At 34.2% G+C, this 18,108-nt stretch overlaps 1 protein-coding gene across 1 annotated transcript; it reads left to right on the top strand.

The window, feature by feature from the left end:
* Positions 1-8,713: 8,713 nt before the first annotated feature.
* LOC132034298 (probable 1-deoxy-D-xylulose-5-phosphate synthase, chloroplastic) lies at positions 8,714-12,151 on the top strand. Its single transcript, XM_059424601.1, is given in 10 exon segments — positions 8,714-8,863; positions 8,976-9,147; positions 9,275-9,424; positions 9,821-10,092; positions 10,178-10,364; positions 10,367-10,450; positions 10,564-11,153; positions 11,236-11,357; positions 11,359-11,518; positions 11,605-12,151. Coding segments are annotated over 10 exon segments (2,022 nt in total). The 5' UTR covers positions 8,714-8,728; the 3' UTR covers positions 11,755-12,151.
* Positions 12,152-18,108: the final 5,957 nt, after the last annotated feature.

Here is an 18,108-nt window from a genome sequence, read left to right on the forward strand (position 1 = left end):
TAAATAGCATGGAAGAATCATAAAACTTACCTTTGATTGGGTAGAGCAAGTTTGGATGAAAATATTTCACTTGAAGGAAAACCCTAGCTTTGATCCAAAGAAGGTTCCTTGGCTCCAAGCAACCTTAGAAGCTTCTGCATTTGATTCCCTTGGTTTGATGAAGTTGATCCTTAATTTCTCTTGGATTATTGTAGATGAAATGTGGGAGAGAGTTCTGTAGGTTCTTGAGGTGTGGAGAGAAAAATGAAATGAAATAAGTGAACTTGGGGTCCCTTATATCAACTTAAAAATCTGTCCCGACACAATTATATGGACACACATACGGTCCGTACAATTTATACGGTCCGTATGTGTGACCGTATAATGGTTCCAGTGGATATCGCAATTCTAGGCAGGTTATACGGTCATATATACGGGCCGTATCTTTTATACGGTCCGTATAGTGAGCCGTACAACTCACAGTTTCCCGAAGCTGGTCCTCGTCGACTCGTTTTGCCTCTAATCCTTATGGAACCTTCTTAACACTTGTTTAAAACTTCACTAACAATATAAGGGGCGTTATAACTCTTCTTTAGGACATCATTAGGTTCACGTTAACTCGATGCTTTGCGAATCCTTTTCCAAAACACGACTTATACTTTACATTCTTCAATGAACCCCATCCTCTTACCTCAAACGCCTTGGAAATCTTAATTAGAACCATTAGATACCACTTCTTACTTGAAGGAACATCGCGTACTTCTTACCCTGCGTTAGTCTAGCTATCATGCAAAGACATAAGATTTTCCGAGGTGTAATAAATAGCCTCTAGAATATCCCATGCTGACTCCCCCTAACGGGGTACGGACCACTCTACTAGAGGATACCAGTGCATCCCATACATACTGGGACCTATGCTCATGCTGTTGATAAAGTACCCCTCTGTTGTCGGGGCCCCGCTCCTATGGAGGTGTCTTATCTATTTTAGGCATTTTAAATTAATCATTAATACATGAAGTAAGGATTAAAGTGGCATATTTTTTACGCATTTTAAATTAATCATTATTTTTTTTAATTAATCTCTAATACGTAGTATTAGTTATGTAATCTTTTACCGAGAAATTATACAAAGGATTGAATCCTAAACTAAGGATTTTCAATTTCTCATTAGCAAATAAATAAATTAACAATTAAAGATATAAAGATTAATAATTAACAAATCAAAAAATTAACAATTAGCTAGCAAACAATTAGCATATAATTAATAAATAAACAATTAACTAACTAATCAAATAATTAACAAATTATTAGCATATAATTAATAAATAAACAATTAACTAACTAATCAAATAATTAACAAATAAACAATTGGCTTAACAAAAACTAAATAAATAATTAGCTAGTCTAACAATTGAAATAACTAATCTAACAATTAACAAATACTAAATAAACAATTAACAAATTAACAACAAATAAACAAATAAAAAAAACTAAAAAAAATATATGAAAAAACAGCCCATTTTGCGCACAAAAACAGTGCGTATAAGTTTTTTTTTTGTCCATATCTGCAAATAATACACAATGGTAACGCTTAGGTTAATAATGTAATAGAAAAATCGTAGTAAAATACCTAGATTGAAGCTTTGATTTTGAGTTTTTGAATTGAATTATACGCCGTATTATCGAAGAACTTCGTTTCTTAGACTTCAATATACCAAAAATATCGACTTTTTTAGGTTGGAATCAACAAGAAAACGACGTTTTTGATCGCGTGGAGACCTCAAATCAACAAGAAACGACCTTAATAGGCAAGTTTTTTTCCTTTTGATCGTGACCGAAAGGGGAAGAAGGAGCGCAGATATTTAACATCTTTACAATACGTAACTGTGCGTAAAATGACTAAAATGTAAAATTTCTTTGTCCTTTATCCTTTACACGGTATTCTCGCGCGTTAATGCCTATTTTTATTTTTTTTTTTTTTTTTTAATGAGTTATTTTGGTTCCAAAAATTTATTTTTGGGTTACAAAAGTCTTGCGCCCGTCATCTCTATTCCCCAATTAAAAAACACCAAAATAACTAGCTCAAAAGTCTGGTCCTCGATCTATGATTTGATGATCATAATTAATAGTTATAGATACACTTCATGTATTTTAAAATATATCATTTGACTTTCTTTATACGATGGAGATCCTAACCGCGTACGTACACAAACATAGACGTTGTAGGATTTGTATTATACAGGCCGCTGTCTTTGAAATGTAGGAAGTGTGTCGACCACATGAACTAAGCAAATTAAATAAATTTAAGTGTAATAAAAATTCAAATATATAGAAGTAAAATTTCCATGTGTGTGTATATATACTAGCAATATATGCCCGTGTAATGCACTGGCCGAACATGTTTATTCACTTTAATTAGCCAGTCTTTAAGATTTGTATTTTGGAAATAATTTTTAAAAACATTATAATTGTTATTATATATAGTAACATATATAAAGTGTATTTTATGCAACATCACTTTAGTTATAATTAGAAAATGGAGTTTAAAAATTAAAAACATATGATGAAATTAAGTCTTTGATACGGAAAGATTCGGACTTTTTTCTCATTGTTATGACAATAAAAGTTGTTCATCGATGTGAAAAAGAAAATTAGTAAGAATATGAGGGAAAATTAATATTTTGATTCTAGTTCTTTTCTTTTAAATTTTTAAATATCTTATATGTATACCGATAGGTTGATATCCATCTCAATTAACTAATTGTTTAGATCCAAACATAAGAACTATTGTTGTACATATTGAATTTTTTAAAAGCGAAAACAATAAAATATTTTTATTAAATTAATTAAAAAATATATTACAAAAGATAATTTTTTGTATTAACAATTATAGATAAAAAGAATTGTTACAAAGAAATAAAAATTAGAAAGATATATGTTATATCGTAAATCACCAAATTTTAATTCCGCAAATGAAAATATAAAGTAATACATTTTATAAATGTAAAGAAACAATAATCAGAGAATACAAAGGAGAGTAAAATAAGTAAAGTATTGACAAAAAAGGAAAACGGAGATAAAAGCCACTCCCTCCCTTCAATTTTACTTGTCCACGTTGACGTATCAGGGGAAAGAAATTTTTCTTCTTCTTATTTTACCCTTCACATTAGTTACTCCTTTTGAAATCATTTTCTAATGCTATTGAGACTATACATACAACAATAAATATGGATATTATGATAAAATATATACTTCATTTATTAATTTTTAAAGAAAGTAAAAAGTCAAAAGTGGATAAGTAAAAGTGCGCCGAGGGAATAAATGTGTAGGAGAATTAAAATTGAAGTGCATATGTATACACATGACAAGAGAATAAATACTCAGTACTATAACATATGTCCAAGTGGAATAAAAAAGTAGTTGGTTAAAATGTACAATATATATAACTTTTGGTACAAATTTGCATTGCTATTGTTCGTCAAAGAAGGAAAACAAGGATAAAAGTCACTCCCTCCGTCCACTTTTACTTGTCCATGTTAACATATCGAGAGAAAGAAATTTTTGTTCTTATTATTAATTTTACCCTTCACATTAATTACTCATTTTCAAATCATTTTCCACGGCTATTGAGACTTACACCAATAAATATGAATATTATGGTAAAATATATACTCCCTCCGTCCCATATTACTTGCCACTTTCCCTTTTGTACGCCCCTTAAGAAATCATAACTAAAAGATATATTTTACTATCTTACCCTCATCTCTCTACAATAAATACATTCTAATCAAAATTGACTATTTTCAAGAACATTTTTTACTAAGAGTAAGATGGGAAAGATTTAATTAATTTTATCTTGATGTTTGTAAATGAACAAGTAATTTGGACATATATTTTTAGTAATATGGCTAAGTAATATGGGACAGAGAGGGTAAATGGGAAATATTTCATTAATTTTATCTTGATTTTGTAAGTGAATAAGTAATTTGGACATATATTTTTAATAATATGGTCAAATAATATGGGACATAAATTACTGATTATGGACGGAATTAGAGAGAACATGAATTAAAGCGGACCGTGTATTAATTAACACTGTGTAGAAGGAAAAGAAAGACCCCGCAGGGAAGAAGAGAAATGGGTTTACTTCCGTATGATATATTGAATTATTAGAGATTAATCTGAGTCATTAATTTAATTAAGTGACATGTGTCACCAATCAAAAGGGTGATCGGAGGAACTTGAGGGAAGAGGCACTGGAGGAGAGCCTCTTCCCCCACCTTATGCATACGAAATACTCCCTCGATTCTAATTTATGTGGCACACTTTTCTTTTTAATCTGTTTTAAAAAAAAATATGTCACATTTCTATATATATTTAGAAAAAATATAACTTCGTGCAGTGGCGAAGCCAGGATTTTTAACTAGGGGGTTTAAAAATTCTAAAAGTTAAATACACGAAGAAGTCAGGGGGTTTAACATCTATTATATATACATAATAAAATAATTTTAACTTTGAAAATACACTGTAATTTTTCGCCGAGGGAGTTCAGATGAACCTCCTGGAGCTAATGTGGCTCCGCCACTGACTTAGTGAGATGGCTATAAAATATGTGTCGGAAAATTAAAATTGAAGTGCATATGTGTATACATGAGAAGAGAATAAATATTCGGTACTATGACATATGCCCATGGGATAAAAAAGTAGTTTAGTAATGTGACTAAGTAATATGGGACGGAGGGAGTACTTCATTTATTAATTTTTAAAGAATTTGAAAAGTCAAAAGTGAACAAGTAAAAGTGAACGGAGGAAATAAATGTGTCGGAGAATTAAAATTGAAGTGCATATGTGTTTATATGAGAAAATAATAAATATTTAATACTATGACATATATCAATATGGAATAAAAAAAATAGTTGGTTAAAGTGTACAATTTATATAGCTTTTGGTATAAGCGTTCATTGTTATGTTAGTTGAGGAGAGACACTTACAATTAATCTTGATAAAGTATTGATGTGCTACATGTGAATATCTAAAGAAACTGGAATCCACGTGTCCTTACAATAGTGATTTATTGGCAAAGTTTGTAGTACAATTGAAAATGCCTTTTGTACAATTTCTTAGTGTTGTGTTCGTCCTCTTATCCCATTTATGTATAGTAGAAATATATACCTATAAAGTAAAAAAATTTGACTCCCTTTCAGGTATGGCTTAATTATTTGTGCAAAGTTTTTGGCTTTACTTGACTATAAGTGACCCAATGCAATTTTTTTTCTTTTTCCCCTCCCCCCACGGGCTCCCCTTTTTTGCTCCCTTGGTGACTCGACTTCAGAATCTTGAGATTGGAGGTGGAGGGTGCTTATCGTGAGAGCAACAATGCAATGTCCAAACTGTTATTGACATTGAAATTGTTGTAGAGTGGTGATGGCAAGCCAGTGTTGTTTAATTACGAATTACAATGCATGGAATAGAATTTGGCTCCTCTCGTTATATTTTCTTTCTATTTCTTCAAGTTCGTGAAACTCGTTCAAAATAAATCTTTTATAGTTTAGATTAAAATATAACTTAACAGGCATCTTAATTTGAGTTAAAGAATATATTTGAAGAAAGTACTTTCCGTAAAGAAATGGATCTTGAGCATAACTCAACTCTAAAAGCTAGTTTATGATAGGAGGATTGTCTAAGTCCATATCAGTGGTTTGAAAGGCGAGGGAGCGAGCCGAGGCGTTTTACCTGTCACGGGACGAGGCGTAAGCCCCGTGGATCCTTTAATTTTTAATATTTTATAAATTAATATACTTAGAGTAAATTTTTTCAAAAGGGATAGATCACCAAAAAAAAAAAAAAAAAAAAAAAAAAGAGTAAAACTACATAAAAATTATTAAAAAAAATAAAATAAGTAGAAGATGTATCCAAAACTACTTCAGCTAAACAAAACTAACCAAAGCAACAATACATCCAATATGTAAAGACAACTTTTCATAGAATAAACCATTATATGTCATCAAAAACCCAAGTTTGTCTAAAAAAGGCAAACATAATTAATCAACCTCTATTAATTTGGGAACAAAATGGATAATTCAGATTTTAATCTTCAGTCACTATCAAAGAGGAGCTTATCATGATCCACGTCGTCATTCATATTTTCAGAATTTGTAACAGTAGATCTAATTTCATCAACAATCTCCACATCTTGTAGTCCTTCATCTCTTTGAACTTGCATGGATTATCCTCTCCGTAGATCTTAGAAGAAAATAAAATAAAATTAAAGTTACTTTCCAATTACTAAAAGCACAAAAGAGGTTTCACTAAAAGAGCAGGAAGAGAAAAGTAAATTTATGTCAACGAGAGCTTATAAGCTCATGCTACAAGTTCGATACATATAAAGCTCACACATATATAAGCTATAAGCTTACACCACCTATATCATTACATATTTTCTTAGAATAGTATTGTCTTTTATTTTTATTTTTACTCTACATTAATCTACATAATAAGAAATGATAATATATAGTATATACTTACCCGAAGTTTCAGCTACTCTTTGTCTTTTGCTTGATCCGCCAATGTTTTTCACACTATCGACATTAATCGTAGTTTCATCAGTAAGGTCATCCTCATATGGAGTAACGGGACCATTTTAATAACATCAACATCAAATATCAAGCCATGAAGGTTCTTCAGGAAGCATTGGATCTTCTTTTTCAGTAATCCATTCATCATCTGAATCAACTTCATCGACTAGAATAGGATCAATACTTCGCATTTTTCTTTTGATGCTCCTCTCTCTTAGCCTCGTATTATATCTTACATAAACTAGAGCATTTAATCTGTAATACTCAAGTCTATTTCTCTTTTTTGTATGAATCTAGAAAAATAAAATAAAAAGATAAGTTAACTATCATACATTACAAAACAAATATAGAAACTGGAGCATAACCAACTAGTTCTTACCGATTCAAAGGTACTCCAATTTCTTTCACAGCCCGAGGAGTTACAAGTGAGACTTAAGACGCGAATAGTAAACTTAGTTAATTCGGGAGTTCGACTCCCAAAGCGCATCCACCAATCAGCAGGAGATCTCAATTTTCTAGAATCCATAGCTATTTGGCTTCCGAAATCCCCTCTCAAATGGTCATAGGCATCTAACTGAATAGCCATTTTAAGTCTCTCTTGATAACCCAACATTCCTTCCATACATTTATATTCTTTGATATCGAACCGAGTAGAGAACTTTTCTTCGAAACGCAATTGTAGATTCAAATAATATCCCGCAGCATGAAGTGGACGATGAAGTTGATTCTTCCATCTTTCATCTATTCTTTTCCAAATAGGAGCATATTATTTTTATTGTTTGCACAATTGAAAGCTAATTTTCCTTAGCCTTATTCAGCAAATAATACACATATCCCATACAAGGCTTCTTCTCAGAATCAACTTCCCTTAGAACACCCACTAATGGAGTAACACTCTTCACACAGTAAAAAATATGAGGCCAAAATTTTGATCAAATAACACTGTAGCTCTTGTTTTCACTCCTTCATTTTTCTTAGCCCAAGAAGAATTATTCCAAGCTTCGGAAGTGAACATAGATTGAAGCAGTGGCGGAGCCACATGCATCCAAGGACACTGAAAAATTACACTGTGTAAATACGTAAACATAAATTTTTTATGTATATATATTAAGTGTTGAACCCCCTTAATTTCATCGTATATTTACTTTTTTATATTTTGACACCCCTTAGTAAAAATTCTAGTTCCGCCACTAGATCGAAGAACTTGCTTATGTTTTAGTATACTTTGAAGAGTGAGATATGTTGTAGCAAAACGAGTGATAGAGGGGCAAAGAAGTTCATGATTTTTCGTGAAAGATCTCATCAAATCCAACACCCAAGTATGCCCGTAAATGAACTTAACCATTTCTTTTGCCTTAGTGAGCGTTTCTTGATGAATTTTCAACTTCCCTATATCTTCTAACACGAGATCAATGCAGTGTGCAACACGAGATCAATGCAGCGTGCAGCACATGGGATCCAATAAATATGAGTTTGAGTTTCCATTATCCTTTTTCCGGCATTCACAAAATTTGAGCCGTTATCAGTTATCATTTGGACAATATTTTCCTCTCCAACTTCATCTATAATTTTGTTCATCAAATGCAATGCAAGCATTTCACCGCTTTTACTTGAATCAGAAGCATCTATGGATCTAAAAAAGAAAGTACCTGCGGGGATATTAACAAGAAAGTTGATGAAACATCTACTTTTCCCTTGGCCCTATGTATAAACAGTAGGTTCGGATGAACCCCTTGTCCCTATGTGGCTCTGTTCCTGGTTGCCGGTGGTTTTTAAATTGATGATGAACCATCTTTCTGTTGAAGGCTTTTCTGTGTTAACTCATACAAAAAGGACTACACTTTTCCTACATGTAGTTCTTTTTATGCTGATTGCTTGTACTATAGTATTTTTTACTTTTATTTCTTATAAATGGTGATTGATTCAATCAATTTAAGTTTATTTGGAAGTAATATTTGCTATTTCTTCATTGAGATTGGAAAGTTTTTTTTTCTTTTTTTTGAGCTGCATATAGCTGTCAGATCAAAGATGATATCTGATGGATTCGCTTGTCTCTTTGTCATTGATTTAAGATGTGAAAATTGGTATAATTTTATTGATATTTAAGTTATTAATTGTCAGTTTGAGATTAAATAGTGCTGAGTGAGATGGTTGTTTTTTTGTACTCATTTATTATGAAGGTCAAGAAAAGGTCACGTGTGGTTCAGGCATCATTGTCAGAATCAGGAGAATACTACACACACAGACCACCAACACCTATTCTGGACACTATCAACTATCCCATTCATATGAAAAATCTTTCTTTAAAGGTAAAATTTTATATGTCATTTACTTGTCTCCATGAAAAAAGGTATATATGATGGTTCAAAAAAACGACTCAACAAATTATGTGCTTAAAGATTCATATTAATTTTGATGTAGGAACTTAAACAACTAGCAGATGAACTAAGATCAGATACAATTTTCAATGTATCAAAAACTGGGGGTCACCTTGTTTCAAGTCTTGGTGTTGTTGAGCTTACAGTTGCTCTTCACTATGTCTTCAATGCTCCCCAAGATAGGATCCTTTGGGATGTTGGTCATCTTGTTTTTGGTTTTTGTGATTGATACGGAAAACTAACATTACCCAAAAAAACAAAAAAGATATGGTAAACTAACAGAAGCTTGACTAGTGGGGTTATTAGTATCGTCATTTTGATGGTGTGGTTTGAATGTTGCAGTCTTATCTCACAAAATCATGACCGGTAGAAGGGAGAAGATGTCAACATTAAGACAGACAAATGGACTTGCAGGATTTACTAAGCGGTCGGAGAGTGAATATGATTGCTTTTGCACAGGCCACAGTTCCACCACCATCTCAGCAGGCCTAGGTATATATCCATTCTACCCTTCTTGTGCACTGAGTTCAATACAGAACAAGACTCGTGATGCTTGAATCGATTCCCCCTTAAACATGGATTGGATGTATCTTGTATATCACTTTGAACATAAGTAATAATCCAAATCCACCTAAGGGTTTTATTTGGTGATATGAATGTTGAGGCTTTATTTGAATCGGTATCCTTACATTCATACAAGTTAATGTCACTTGGCCTATGTCTTGCTCTTCTGGTGAATAAGATGTATCCATCATAAATGTACATGAATCTTAACCTTTATAGCTCCACTCTTTTAAAAGTCTGGTACCTCAACATTAATCTTCTTCAAGTATGGAGTATGTAATTTTAGTTATCCAGACTGTAAAAGTGGTTTGTTTGAATGATCAGGGATGGCTGTTGGAAGAGATCTAAAAGGAAGAAACAACAATGTTATAGCCGGAATAGGTGATGGTGCGATGACAGCAGGTCAAGCGTATGAAGCCATGAATAATGCTGGTTACCTGGACTCTGATATGATTGTTATTTTAAACGACAATAGACAAGTTTCTTTACCTACTGCTACTCTGGATGGGCCAGTTGCTCCTGTTGGAGCTCTAAGTAGTGCTTTGAGCAGATTGCAATCTAATAGGCCTCTCAGAGAACTAAGAGAAGTCGCTAAGGTTTGGATACTGATAGAAACATTTGAATAAGTTTTTTTTTAGTGAACAAACTGAATTGGCTTATATGTGATTGAAATTGGTGCAGGGAGTTACTAAGCAGATTGGTGGACCTATGCATGAGCTTGCTGCAAAAGTTGATGAATATGCTCGTGGCATGATCAGTGGTTCTGGATCAACATTGGTTGAAGAACTTGGAATATATTATATCGGTCCTGTGGATGGCCACAACATTGATGATCTTATTTCTATTCTCAAAGAGGTTAGAAGTACTAAAACACAGGTCCAGTACTGATCCATGTTGTCACCGAGAAAGGCCGAGGTTATCCATATGCTGAGAGAGCTGCAGACAAGTATCATGGTAAGCAATCACTTATCTTGCTGTTTTGTTTTGTTTTTTCCTTTTGTGTCTCACAAAGGTCATTCTTGTTTAAATAGAAAACATGAATATTTAAATCTGTTTATGGGTTGCAGGCGTAGCCAAGTTTGATCCAACAACAGGAAAGCAGTTCAAAGCCAGTGCAAACACTCAGTCGTATACAACATATTTTGCAGAGGCTTTAATTGCAGAAGCAGAAGCAGATAAAGACATTGTTGCAATCCATGCTGCCATGGGGGGTGGGACTGGAATGAACCTTTTCCTCCGTCGCTTCCCCACATGGTGTTTTGATGTTGGAATAGCAGAACAACATGCAGTAACCTTTGCTGCTGGATTGGCTTGTGAAGGCCTTAAACCTTTCTGTGCAATTTATTCGTCTTTCATGCAGAGGGCTTGCGACCAGGTAGAGCATGACGTTGATTTGCAAAAGCTGCCAGTGAGGTTTGCCATGGACAGAGCAGGTCATGTTGGAGCAGATGGTCCTACACATTCTGGCGCATTTGATGTTACTTTCATGGCATGTCTTCCTAACATGGTAGTAATGGCTCCTTCTGATGAAGCCGAGCTATTTCACATGGTAGCAACTGCTGCTGCCATTGATGACAGACCAAGTTGTTTCAGATACCCAAGAGGAAATGGGATTGGTGTAGAGCTGCCCGTTGGAAACAAAGGAACTCCCCTTGGGGTACGTTTTCAATTTCCACTATGCCTTTAATGCTGTCGACTGAGTAATGACATTTGATTTTTCCTGTAACAAATATTTTCAGGTTGGAAAAGGCAGGATACTGGTTGAAGGGGGGAGAGTGGCTTTATTGGGATATGGCTCAGCTGTGCAGATCTGTTTGGCTGCTGCTGCTGTGTTAGAATCCCGCAGTTTACAAGTAACAGTCAGATGAACGTTTCTGCAAACCACTAGACCGTTCTCTCATAAGGAGCCTCGCAAAATCACACGAGGTACTGATCACTGTTGAAGAAGGATCAATTGGAGGTTTTGGATCGCATGTTGTTCAGTTTATGGCCTTAGATGGGCTTCTTGATGGCAAGTTGAAGGTAAAACTCTCCTGAAGATATTTCGTACATTATATGTAGTGTGCATTTGGTTATTTTCTCAACTGTCACTTGTTTATTTTGTGCAGTGGAGACCAATAGTTCTTCCTGATCGATACATTGACCATGGATCTCCTGCTGATCAGTTGGCGGAAGCTGGCCTTACACCATCTTCCATTGGAGCAACAGTATTTAACATAATTGGACAAACCAGAGAACCTCTAGAGATCATGACATAAGATGTAACAACTGTAGAAGATTGTAAACTGTAAAATCTCTCATTGTAAAATAGTTTTAGGACAAGTCACCAATTAGCTGAGACAGTTGTAAGCTGTTATAACTCCCATGAGCAGGTTGACACATATACTTATTCTCCAAATATGTAAAAATTCCATGTCATAACCTCAGTTCAAGCCCTTCTCTTGGTCTTCTATAAGACTTTACGATTAACTCGTCGTACGGTTTCTGATTGTGTAGCCGGTGCCAGATATTTAGATGCTAACTCTTGCTTATATTAAAGTGGTCTCGGTCAATGAAGATGAATATAAAATATTTTCTCTTTTGTGCAGAATAAAGACTCAGTCAATGACGTAGTAGGTATGAAATCAAATAAAGTTGAAAGAAGTCTTGTGAACTCACACTTAATTGACTTAGTTAGCTGTCTTTGAATCATGGTCCTGATTGAACATTAGAATGTAAGAATGTAAGGGTGAAACCATTCTCTTCAAGAGTACATGTAGGATCCCTCGGTTTGGGTCAGGATGATTTCTTATTGGTGTCACGAGGTAGGAACTAACATGCTGCTCCTGGCAAGGCAACTAGATTGGCCACTAGTTTGCAGCCGCGCATGATTCAGGATCCTTTGCCATAGTCGGAACCGTGAGTTTGAGCCTCTCGTAATCAAAGCTCCCAAAGTTTGATGCGAGACCGAGGGATATTATATTTATGTTTATAAACGTCACCCTACGGGGTGGCATATCATTTTGACTAACTATTTTATTTCATCCTTTGTGAGGTACATTTGACTAATAAGGGTATACAAGATGAGATTCTGCGAAGACGAACTTAGAGCTACGGACGAAAAGAATTAGAAGAGCATAGGATTGCTAAAGAACTTGGGCCAAGACCGCAAAGCTAAATTTCCTTTTTCTTACTTCTTTATTTCTGTATAAACATGCTCACTTTGTATGCCTACATTTACAATGATGCCGGGTCGTTAGATAGAGCGAGTGTTGTGGCCATGGAGCATAAGATCGTTGGTTGAATTTTAATTATTTTACTAACTTATGAATTTTTTGGTGGATTTGTTAAAATGTGGAAGTGTTTGGTGAATGTTTTTGAATGTTGAAGTAGTTTAATGTTGTGGACTAACTTAATGTAGACTAGTTTAATGTTGTAGATTGGCTTAATTTAGACAAGTTTAATGTTTTGTGGATGTTTGCAAAGGTTGAAGTAGTTTAATGTTTTTTGTGAATGTTGAACTACGTTTTGATTCAACTTTAAAGTAGTTTCGAGTTGAATTTTACGTAGTGCGGGTTGTAGCATGTTATTATATGTGCGTGTTAGATTGTTGGCAGCTATTTGAGCTAGTTTTAGCTAAATGCGAAATTGGTTTTCATTTTTGGCGGGCGGCGATAAAATGGCCAATTTTATAAAAAAAAATCGACCTCATGAGGTCGGTTATCTTAGTTTCATTTTCCGGATTTTAAAGAAACCGACCTCATGTGGTCGGTTGTGTTCATATCATTTTCCACATTTTAAAAGCCGACCACATGAGGTCGGTTGTGTTCATATTATCATCCTGTTTTAAAGAACCCGACCACATGAGGTCGGTAAATAAATTGCATTTTGCAGAAACCGACCTCATGAGGTCGGTTCATGATTGTCATTATTCATAAATTTATATGAGGTCGGTAACACAAAAAATAAATAAATAAAATTTCAATATACCGACCACACGAGGTCGGTAACTTGAAAAAAAAAAAACAAAAACTAATATAATTTACTGACCTCATGTGGTCGTTAATGCTTTTGGTGAAAAAGTAATAATTTAATAGACCGACCACATGAGGTCGGTATGTTAATTTTCCTTTTTTTTGGGACGAATCATGTACTGACCACGTGTGGTCATTTTTTTCCGACCTCATGAGGTCGCTAATTATTTGCGACCTCTATGTTTTACCCATACCCGGACCTACTTTTGAGGTCGGTTTTGAGGTCGCTTTTTTTCAAAAACCGACCTCGTGAGGTCGGAAAAATCAAATTTTTTTGGTCGGTTTTTAGCATTTTTTTAGTAGTGTTACACTTTGCTATGCATGAAGAAACAAAGAAGGATTGCATTGCCTTCTAAAATACATTCTCCACCTTCAATATAGTTATTATTGACAATAACTTGCCATTTAGTAGCGAGGCTACATTGATGCAAACATTTGACTTTTGATTGAGCAGAAAACTGTTGATTTTTTAAAGTCCAGCAAAAATGGTTTGACGAATGATTAAAAATGCCTTTCAATAATTTTATTAAGCATAACGGGCTTTAAATAGCCAACTTAAAACATACTCCCTCTGTTTCAATTTATGTGAACCCATTATTATTTGGGGAGTCTACGAGGTGATTCTTTGACCACATTTTTCTTACATTTTTTCAAAATTATTTGAATTATAAATTATCATGACTTATAGTACTTTTTATGTAGTTTTCAACTATATAAATTTTAGTTTACAAACTTGAAATATCTATGTCAAAATTTGCGGTCAAAGTTATAAAGTTTGAACCTCGTACTCCGAAAAGGTTCACATAAATTGAAACGGAGGGAGTATAATTTATAGAAACTCCTTCCTGATCTATTTAACTAATTGAAGCTAGCCGAGATCAAGAACTTTCTTATCATGCAACTCCTGGATTGAAAAGAAGCTGGTGGGTCAAGACTTAAACTGCCAGACATAGACGAGCTAACTGGACTCTTACATAATTGAGTATAAAAAGAGGAATCGTCTTATGTGCGGATTGAAGAGCTTAACAAGAATCCAAAAAGACTAAAATATCTCAACAAACTAGAATATGTAATAGAAATTTGAAATTCAAATTTATCCTAAAACTAAGCAACTAATTATGTTGAAAAATTACTGCACTAATTGAAAGCAAATTTCAACAAAAACAAAGAAACATTCTGTAGAGTCCACAAAAATCTCTTCTTCTTTTTTTCCAATAACAATAATGTCCTAGTCAACTTACATGCATCTCGATTATTACGCTGTGTTCTTGCTACGTACCACCAGCACATGTAAATGTCACATAACTTCGCTCACCGAGTCCACAAATGTGGCTTTTATTTAGCTATTAATTTGTGTGTGCTTGGTTCGGCAGATGTGTCAAGTTTCCAGATGCATGTATCAATATTACTTAAAGCTATAATAACAATCCATTTGGCCTTTCCACTTAATTTTAGATAATGGAATGAATATAAAAAAGAACCACTAATCACTCACTGTACATCCGCTTAATTAATTGTCACTTCAGGTTTTGTTGCTGGCCACTAATTAAGGTTTCTTTCTTGCATTTCTTAATTTAGTTAATGAATTCTTGGTGTTCTGCAATTACTTCTTTCTGCTGCACTTGGTACGTGTAACCAAACAAAATGACATTTAATCTCAAATATACTTTAACAACTACAATCCACTGATGGATCACTAAAGAACACGTTTTTCGTACATATATAAGTTAAAGTTCTCAGTGGGTTCATTGCATTAGTTAGGATAAATTAAAATGTTCCAAGAAAATTCTAAAAGAAACTGCATATTATAACATAGGCTCATAATTGCATTGGGCTAGAGTTTTCTTTTTGTGTATGGTGTGTGAATTGTCTGATGTTTCCAAGATCCAATTGACTCGTCATTGCTTTTTTTATTTTTCTAATTACTTTGAATCATCTCAATGATCAAGATTACCTTTAAAACAAAACTTAATGACTTGCAAAAAGCTCTCTATGTTTTACAGTTAGTCAATTACGAGTACTATTACAGTAAAACGATCCAAATATAATTGATGTTCATAAACTAGTTGTTATGAACCAAGTCCAGCCAAATATAGATACCAAGGTCACAATAGTTATTGGGCTGACAAGAGCTATTGGGCCGAGAATAAGCAATAGGGCTAGGTTTATTTGGGATCCAGTTTGAGTAAACGGCGTGAGAACGGTTCCATTAAAAGGGGCAGTAGTTATGAATTGGACGTTATCTGAGTATTATTGAAAAAAGTTAGTTTCTTCTCAGCCCCATTCTTCTATTGTATATCTTCTGTTTTCTCATCCCTATTCTTCCTTTAGCGTTGTATTTCAGTTAAGTATTGCTAATTCATGTAATAGTTTGAATGGAGTTGTAATTGTTGAAGTAATATGGGTGTTTGTTTCATTAGTCACGACTTGTAAAAGTACTTGTGCCCTAACGCATTCCAAATGTGCATCCGTTAGGTGATGTCGCCAATAGAGGTGTCAAATGAGCGAGTATAGCTAAATTTGGCCGGATCAAAATGAACTAAATCAATAAAGCAAAAAAGGCCGAAACCCATGATATCTTAGTATCTCACCAAAAGTTATCTCCACAGACTTGGAAGAACCTTTTGTATCCTCTAATGGAGTGTGATAATGTGCGATCTCTCATTATTCCAAGACATAATTATTGAATTTGAACTCGAAACACATCGACTCAAATATCTACCTTTTCAAGTTCATATTTCGATTTTTATCAAAGTGACGGTCCCGTGATTTTGGGTAGTGTATGATTTCAATTTGTGTATTAACGCTTGTATATATGAGAGGAATCCTCGATCAATCACATAAGCACATGTTGTGTATAATGGAGTTAGCCTTACCTGTGAGGATTATCACTATGAGGCATTAAAATGTAAAGAAATAGGCTTCTTCATTCCCCGAACCCTTTTGAAGAGGTTAGTCTCGATATAACTTTTATATATGTATTTAACTTTTGGTTGTAACTGTAAAAGGTAGGGACCGCCATGCCTAATGTACACCTTGAAGGTGGCTTTAATTTTACTTTTTTAAAAAAAAAAAAAAAAAAAATTGAAATAACGTTTGAACTGCGCTATATAATTGACCAACATGCCCATCATTAGCATGGTGGTTAGACCGACTATGTTGTATGGGGCGGAGTGTTGGCCAGTCAAGAAGTCGCACGTTCAGAAGATGAAAGTGGAGAAAATGAGAATGCTGCGATGGATGTGTGGGAATACTAGGAGCGATAGGATTAGGAATGAAGTTATATATACAAAGTATATATATATTCGATGGAGGACAAGATGCGGGACGAGGCCGAGATGGTTTGGGCATGTGATGCGGAGAGATGCAAATGCCCATTGACACTTGCGGAGGTATAAAGCGAGAGGCTAGCTATGGATTTCAATCAAGAAGAGTAAAATAAAAATATTGGGGAGAGGTGATTAGACGGGACATGGCGCATCTCCAAATTTTGACTTACCGAGGACATTACCTTAGATAGGAGGGTATGGAGGACTTTTCATCGAAGAATAGAAGGCTAGTAGGTAGTCGCGTTTATCCTTTCTTGCGTCGTAACATTAATCTTTAGTTTCTTGTCCCTTGATTTAAGTATCTATTAAAGCACGGAATGGTTTATCATGGCTTATTAACTTTCGTTGTTTTCATTTTCATAATTACTTTGAATTGTTATATATCCGTATCTAACCTCTCAATGACATGCCTTTTCTTGAGCCAAGGATCTTCAAAAATTGACTTGTACTAAGATAAAACACTCTAAATTTAAAACCCCACATTGTGGGATTCATTGGGTATGTTGTTGTTGTTGTTGCCCATCATTAGCGTGACAATAATGTTAACCTGAAAACTTAGCTCTCATAAGTGTTAGTTTTTTGAAATTGTTTTTTTCCCTCAAGATTTTCAATTTAACAGTCCTAAATCCGTCATTGCTTATTTCATTGGATCATTGTATTCTTTAAGGGTTGGCATGAAGGAAAATGTTTTCTTGAAAAACAAGTGATTTTCTTACTTATTTTATGGTGTTTCGTAATTGGTAAACAAAAAAATATTATCCTAAGAGCATTTTTATGTAATATAAAAAAACACTATGGAGATGGAGTGGGGCGGGGTGGGGATTGGCGGGGGATGAGGTAGTAAGGATGTGGAGATTAGGGTAGTGGAGAGGTGACAATGAGCTTGGAATATCATTTATGAAACTTGTTTGTTTCTAGTTTGGCCGCTAGAAAAGTCATTTTCTTGATTCTTAAGAGTTAAGAAACTAATTTTTTATAGAAATTTTGACCATATGAAAAACATTTTTCAGAAAATCTTCACTACCAAACACTCCCTAAACTCCCTTCTCAATTCGGGAAGGCATTGTTTGTTGAATTAGATTCCCCAAGGATAACATGGATCAAATATAAGTAGCTAGTCACTCAAGATTGAACGAAAATAGAGCTAATTATAGAGTTGGATTAGGACTAGAAATTGACATCAAAATTGTATTTTGATTATAAAATTGGATTCCTTAACTAACGGTAACATGTTCATGTAATTTGTTCCGGGTTTTGACCCGTTCATTCG

Source organism: Lycium ferocissimum, chromosome 10 (genome assembly GCF_029784015.1).
Source record: "Lycium ferocissimum isolate CSIRO_LF1 chromosome 10, AGI_CSIRO_Lferr_CH_V1, whole genome shotgun sequence".
In the NCBI taxonomy this organism is placed as follows: domain Eukaryota; kingdom Viridiplantae; phylum Streptophyta; class Magnoliopsida; order Solanales; family Solanaceae; genus Lycium; species Lycium ferocissimum.